The sequence below is a fragment of the Carlito syrichta genome, unplaced genomic scaffold (genome assembly GCF_000164805.1).
Source record: "Carlito syrichta isolate Samal-C Ts95f unplaced genomic scaffold, Tarsius_syrichta-2.0.1 Scaffold314869, whole genome shotgun sequence".
NCBI classification, from domain to species: Eukaryota; Metazoa; Chordata; class Mammalia; order Primates; family Tarsiidae; genus Carlito; species Carlito syrichta.
Genome location: NW_007258965.1, coordinates 8,315 through 15,889, shown reverse-complemented (window position 1 = coordinate 15,889; position 7,575 = coordinate 8,315). Strand labels below are relative to the sequence as shown.

The window sequence follows — 7,575 nt, the reverse complement described above, 5'->3', positions numbered from 1 at the left end:
TGCCCACGCCTTCCCTCTGCCTCAGCCCCCCGTCAAGCAGGTCCCAGCACGCCTCCCTGGCCCGGGGATCCAGCTCCCCCAAGGCCTCTGCCAGCCTCCAATTAACCCGTTCAATCTTCACGACAACCCCTGGTGGCATCCGCAACGCCGCACCATCCCAAGTGGGGAGACTGAGGCATGGGAGCGTTCAGTAACTTGTCTGAGAAAACACCCAGTGAATGGCAAAGCTGGGATCTGAACCCAAGTGCCTTTAACCTGGATGCAAACTCGGGAAAAGAGACTCCCTACTCCCACCCCACATCCTAGACTCATTCTCTCTTCCCTCCTCCCTTCCCCATCCCAAATCAGTGCTTCCTGTCTTTGCTCCTTAAATATTGGGGCTCCCTGGGTGTGGTGGCTCACACCTGGCATCCCAGCACTTTGGGAGGCCTAGGTGAGAGAATTGCCTGAGCCCAGGAGTTTGAGACCAGCCTGGGTAAATTGGTGAGACCTCGTCTCTACAATAAATCAAAAAATTAGCCGGGTGTGGTGGCGCATGCCTGTGGTTCCAGCTACTTGGAAGGCTGAGGCGGAAGAATCACTGGAGCCCAGCAGGTCCAAGGCTGCGGTGGCTGTGAGCGTGCCACTGCACTCTAGCCTGGGCGACAGAGTGAGACTCCGACTCAAAAAAAAAATAGTTGAGATACTTTGAGGCTCTCTCAGGCTTCTTGGAGGTTTTATCTTCTTTCTGTACCACCCACAGCTGGCCAGAACCAGTGGTTGAACATCCAGACTCTGGAGCAGGGCAGACTGGGTTCAAATCCCAGCTTCACCATTTACAAGCTGTGTGACCAGAGAGATTGGCCACAAGCACAGTCTATACCCTAGAGAGTCGCTTTAAGGATTAGACAGGTCCCAATATATTTAGCACTTAGAACAGGGTTTTGCAAAGAATAGCTACTAAGTAGTCATGTTATTTATTGCCATGTAGCAAATTGCCCTCAAACTTAGCAACTTAAAACAGTAAACATATGGAATATTATGCAGCCATAAAGGAGGACAAATATATGGACTTTGCAGCAACTTGGATGGATTTGGAGTTCACCATACTCAGTGATTTATCACAGAAACGAAGAACAGAGTTCATATGTTCTCACTCATAAGCAGACCTTGAACAATTATAATGCTATAAGAAGGTGATTGGCAGTAGTGGGAAACTGTTGGGGGGGTGGGATTGGCAGTTGAGGGAAACTGCTAGGGGAGGGAGGGGCATACCTCATCAACAAGGGTACCTGCATGATCAATGTTTATATACCTAAGCCTGAATTGTACCCCACATCTTTATAATAAAAAAATTTTTTGAACAGTAAACATTTATAATTTCTCACAGGTTTTGTGGGCCAGGATTGTGGGAGGGACTTAGTGGTGATTCTGGCTCAAGGTCTCTCGCAAGGTCACAGTCAAACTAGGCTAGGGCTGCAACCATTTGGAAACGGTTGGCAAGAGCCACTTCTAAGCTTCCGATGTGGCTTTTGGCTGGAGGCCTCAGTTTCTCACCACACCGACCTCTCCAGAGGCTGCTGGGGCTCCCTCGCCAGATGGCAGCTGCTTCCCCAGAGCGAGCCGTCCGAGAGAACAGCGTCTTTTGTGCCTTAGCCTCCGAAGTCACCCTCCACCACATCCGCCATGTTCGATTGTTTTCATAGGGCATGAACACCAGACAGTGGGAATCATGGCAGCTGCCTTGGAGGTTGGCTCCACAATGACCTTCTTTAAGTAAATGAAGATGTTTCCTCATCAACCTGCTTCCTGAATTCCTTTTCTTCTCTCTCTTTTTTTTTTCTGAGTTGGGGTCTCACTGTTCCCTAGACTGGAGGGCAGTGGCAGGCTCACGGCCACCACAGCCTCAACCTGCTGGGCTCAGGCCTCAGGCGACCCTTCTGCCTCAGCCTTCCAAATAACTGAAACTACCGGTATGCGCCATCATACCCAGCTAATTTTCTAAAATTTATTGTAGAGATGAGGTCTCGCTAAGTTACCCAGGGTGATCTCGAACTTGCGGGCTCAGGCAATCCTCTCACCTCTGCCTCCCAAAGTGCTGGGATGATAGGTGTGAGCCACCATGCCCAGCGCGTTCTCTCTCTCTCTCTCTCTCTCTCTCTCTCTTTTTAACTCAGGATCTAGCTCTGTCACCCAGGCTAGAGTGCAGTGGCACAATCGTAGCTTACTACAAACTCAAACTCCTATGCTCAAGTGGTCCTCCTGCCTCAACCTCTCAAGTAACTGGGACTACAGGTACATGCCACCATGCCCAGCTAATTTTTGTATTTTTTTGTAGAGCTGAGGTCTGTCTCATGATGTTGCCCAGGCTGGTCTCAAACTCTCAGGCTCAAGCAATCCTTCTGCCTCAGCCTTCCTGCCGTTTCTGATTCTAGAATCGAGTCTTCCCCATCTCCTCTCTCTTTTTTTTTTTTTTTTTTGAGTTGGAGTCTCACTCTGTCACCCAGATTGGAGTGCAGTGGCTGCTCCCGGCCATTGCAGCCTCGACCTGCTGGGCTCCGGCGATCCTTCCACCTCAGCCTTCCAAGTAGCTGGAGCTACAGGCATGTACTACCACACCCGGCTAATTTTTTTGATTTATTGTAGAGATGAGGTCTCGCCAGGTTGCCCAGGCTGGTCTCGAACCCATGGGCTCCACTCACCTCAGCCTCCCAAGGTGCGGGATTACAGGCTGAGCCACCGAGCCCGGCTTTCTCCTCCCTCTTATAAGGACCTTTGTGATGACATTGGGCCACCCGGCTACTCCAGAATCAGCACCTCGCCTCCAGATCCTTCGCTGAATCCCATCTGCAAAGCTCCATTTACTGTGTAAGGCCGCATGTTCACAGGTTCCAGGGATTGGGACGTGGGCATCTTAGGGGGCCAGTCCTCTCCTCACTGGCCTTCCCACCTCCTCCAGATCCCACTCTGTGCTGCCCTGGGTCCTTGAGGCTGCCAATGCCCTCAGCACCACCCTGGCCCCCCTGCCCTTGGGATTCCAGTTGGGGTCAGCCCGTGAGAGGAGAATTCAGAGGGTGGGAGGTACCCACTGTCACATAGCCTCTCGGGGCGCTTTCTCTTCTGGGGTTAGTGACGTCACCTCCTCCCCTGCCCTGTGACGCCCGGGGAGTGTGTCTTCCTGTCCTGGGACTGCCATGACAAATTACTACCAACTGAGGGGACTAAAACAACACATATTTTTTTATTCTTTTTTTTTTTTCTGAGTTTAGAGTCTCACTTCGTCGCCCAGGCTGGAATGCAGCGATACGCTCCCGGCCACCGCAGCCTCGACCTGCTGGGCTTCGGCAATCCTTCCGCTTCCGAGTAGCTGGAATTACAGGCGTGCACCACCACGCCTGGCTGATTTTTTGATTTATTGTAGAGATGAGGTCTCGCCAAGTTGCCCAGGCCAGTCTTGAACCCGTGAGCTCAGGCAATCCTCTCGCCTCTGCCTACCACAGTGCTGGGATTACAGGCTTGAGCCACCAGACCTGGCCAATATTCTGGTTTTTTAATGTGCATTTTTCATCTATGGACTTCTTGCCCAAAGGAGATCATGCCATACCCACTGTTTTGTAACCCGTGTCTTTCAATTCATCAACAATCTCCTTCTTTCCACGGCAATAACCCTTCCGTCTTATCTGACACCTGGTCTCTATTCAAGTGTCCTCCAGTTTCTCCCCAAACATCCTTTCTAGCTGGTTTGTCCAAACCACACCCAGTCCAGGGTCACACCAAACCTGTTCCCACGACTCTTACAGATCTGTAAAACCACAGCGAGTCCACTTGCCTTTGTTTTGTGTTGTGACATGGACTTGTTGGAGGGACGTGCCTGTCACCTGTTGATTGTCTCACCTGCTCTGGAATCTTCTGGTTGGCGCCCTGAGGTGTCATTTTCCAGCCAATTCTCATGACTCGCGGGGGTTGTAGCACAAAACCACAAACACCCATCAACAAATACTGAACCGTTAATTCATTAATGAAAAAATATGTTTTCCCCAGAAGCAGTGGCTCACTCCTTACTGACGCAGTGTAGAGCACTTATTCACACCCAACAATTCTGTGTTTGTAACCACTGAAAATAATACATCTGCCACAGAGAGTGTGAATAACTATCCGAATACCAAGACATCTAGTCTCCTTTTTGGTGGTAGGGATGGATGGATGGATGGATGGATGGATGGATAGATGGATGGATGGATGTGATGACAGATGGATGGATGGATGGATAAAGATGGACAGATGGACGGACGGATAGATGGCTGAACAGGTAGATAGATAGGTAGGTAGATAGATAGACGGATAGATAGATAGACAGATAGACAGACAGATAGATCGATAGAGATGATAGATGATGGACGGATGGATGGATGAATGGATAGAGATGATAGATGGACAGAGGGATGGATAGGTAGGTAGGGAGGCAGATAGAGAGATGACAGATGGATAGATGAATGAATGCATGGGTGAATGGATGGATAAATAAATGGGTGGATAGATGGATAGAGATGACAGGTGGATAGATGGATAGAGAGATGGACGGATGGATGGATGGAAAGATGGAGGAATGGATAGAGATGATAGATGATGGATGCACAGAGGATAGATAGATAGAGTGGATAGATGACAGAGGGATAGATGGATGGCTGTGATGATGGATGGATGGATGGATAGATGGACTAGTAGACAGAGATGATAGGTGGCAGATGGATGGATGGATGGATGGACAGACGGACAGGTGGACTGATAGAGATGATAGACAGATGATGATGATAGATAGATATAATAGATGACAGATGGATGGATGATTGGATGGATGCATGAATGAATGGACTGATAAATAGAGATGATATAGACAGAACAGATGACAGATGGATGGATGGATGGATGGATGGATGGATGGATGGATGGATGGATGGATAGATAAAGGTGACAGACAACAGATGGATGGATGGATGGATGGATGGATGGATGGATGGATGGATGGATGGGATAGATGGCAGATGGATGAATGGCTGGACAGATGGATAGATGATAAATGGATGGTAGATGACAGATGGATAGATGGATGGATAGATGATAAACGAATAGATGATAGACAGATGGCCTTAAATCCCAAAGATGACTAAGTGTACCAGGTTCTATTTTCTTTTTCTTTCTTTCTTTTTTTTTTTGCGTTGATGTCTCACTCTGTCACTCAGGCTGGAGTGCAATGGCACGCTCACAGCCACCACAGCCTCAACCTGCTGGATTCAGGTGATCCTCCTGCTTCCGCCTTCCAAGTAACTGGGACCACAAGCATGCACGACCACACCCAGCTAATTTTTTGATTTATTGTAAAGATGAGGTCTCACCATGTTGCTCGAGCTTCCCTGAGCTTAGACAATCCTCTCGTCTCTACCTCCCAAAGTGCTGGGATTACAGGCATGAGCCACCATGCCCAACCTCTATTTTCTTTATATGACAAACAAGGAGATGGGCCCAGAGTCTGAAGTGACTCACCTGAGCCACCCAGCAGGTGCCGGGGTTGGAATTCGAGGCCCTTCTGCCTGGGCCACCCCCACCTCCGTCCTCTGGCTCTGTGTTGGAGGGCTGAGCCCAGAGGCCGGCGTTGCCTTCCCCCTCCCACCTCAGCCGGGACCACCACACCAGGCTGTCCCCTGTGCATGTCCTCAGATGACTGAGGACTGATCAGCAGGTGCAGACACATTTCAGCGGGAGGCAGATTCAGGAATCCAGACCCTGCGGGACTTTCTCTGTCCTCCAGACTTCTGGTCACCTGGAAGTTCGTTCTAAAGGTGCGATGGCCAAGAAAGCGCAGGTGCCCATAGGTGACAGTCAGAGCGGCCAAGGTCAGGGGCACAGCACCGTACCTGCGGGCCAAACGGCCGGAGACCACTGCAGCTGCCACCACCACAGTTTCTACCATGATCACCGCTTCTTCCACCCCCAAGGCTAGCGGCCAGACACTGGAACGCAGAGTCTGGCCACTACCATGTCGCAACCTCACATTCAGCAGATGAACAGGGTGGGGGGGTCTTTCCTGGGCCCCTTGCCTCCAGCCTTCTACTGCTTCGAGCTATTTCTCCACCCAAAGCTGACCTGATCTCTCCCCTGCCCACAACCCTCCATGGCTCCCCAGCACCCTCCAGGGAGAAACTCCCACTCCTCAGCCTGGCGTTTGAGACCCAGACCCTCCCATCTCCACACACGTCATGATGCAAATTCAGACCCTGCGTGGGACAAGCCTGCCGCGCCCACGTCCCCGGCTCCCCTGAGCCCCAGCCCGACCGGCCCCTCTGCCCAGAATGCCCTTCCGTCGTTGCCACGGTCACCATTCTGGTCTCTCCGACAACCCCTCTCAAGGGCAGGTCTGCTCTCTTCTCTGGCTCAGAGGCCCAGGAAAGGGAGAGAGAGGCCGAGCGGGCGAGTGGCTGGGAGCGCATGGCGATGAACTTCCAAGAAGTGAGGAGGGCGCTGGCGGGGGCGGGAGACACCGGGCGAAGCGGGGACAGGGGCGAGGGTCTCGACCTCTGGCCTCCTCCCCCCAGAATGTGACCCTGGCCATGGCCGTGTTCACCATCCTGGCCTCCATCTATTTCTTCAACAAGGTGAGTGGCAGGGCGGCCAGGGAGCTGAGTCTCTGTCTCTCTGGTGTCTCCGGGTGTCTCTCTCTGTCTCCTGTGTCTCTGTGTATCTCTCTGTCTCTGTCTTCCTCTCTCAGGCTCAGCAATGAGAAGACCCAGGATGTCCCAAGCCCAGAGTCCGGCCTCCCCCTGGACCACCACACTGGCCTCTGAGACCAAATAAACGTAACTGAACCAGCACGTACCCTGCTCCCCCGCACTGCCTTGGCACACAGCTTCGGGCCTGATCTGTGTCCAGGGGCTCCATGTTTGAGGAATGAGCTGGGGAGGTGGGGCAGGAGGTGAGGCTTGAACTCCAGGGTCTGAGGGAGGAGGGTGATGAGGGCCTAGACTCTCAGGTTTGAGGCTAGGGGCCCAGAATCCGTGATGGGTTTTGAGGGATGAGTAGGAGTCTGTGAGGAACATTCTGAAAGGAGGAAGGACGTTCCCACTCGGGGTGTGAGAGCACAGAGAAGGAGCAGGCCAACTCACCCCCGACACCAACACAGACTGCAGTGTACTTCAGACTTGTGACTTCTCTCCAAGTCTGGTTTTCCTCTTCTTCGGACAAAAGTGAAAATCTTTGTCTGATGGGCTCCAGAAGGCCACAGCAAAGGCAGCCCAAGATCAAAGGCGTGAATAGAGTTTGTAAGCTGCAAAGTGTCTGGGGTTATCATCATCATCTCCACCATTATTGTATTAACACAGCTTCCTCTCTTCTGAGCAAACTCCTATTCAACCTTCAACACTCACCATCCCTGCCCCACCACAAATAAGCAGTCTGCTAGCTGCCCCTGGCTTACCGCCCCCTCCCCATCCCCCACCTCCATCTCCAGCACCGCCAGGTGAATGTCCTGGGAGACAGCCCAGCCTCCGATTACATTTCACCCACCTTCTCATCTGGTAAGAAGCAATATCATTTTTTTTTTTT

General features: G+C 51.7%; 1 protein-coding gene across 1 annotated transcript in view; it reads right to left on the bottom strand.

Moving 5' to 3' along the window:
- The window catches only part of ACP4 (acid phosphatase 4), a 9,637-nt gene extending 3,690 nt beyond the window's left edge, over positions 1 to 5,947 (bottom strand). The window contains exon 1 of the mRNA XM_008072161.1: positions 5,798 to 5,947. Coding sequence (XP_008070352.1) covers positions 5,798 to 5,947 — 150 coding nt within the window. The remainder of the gene's footprint in view (positions 1 to 5,797) is intronic.
- Between the last annotated feature and the right edge of the window lie 1,628 nt (positions 5,948 to 7,575).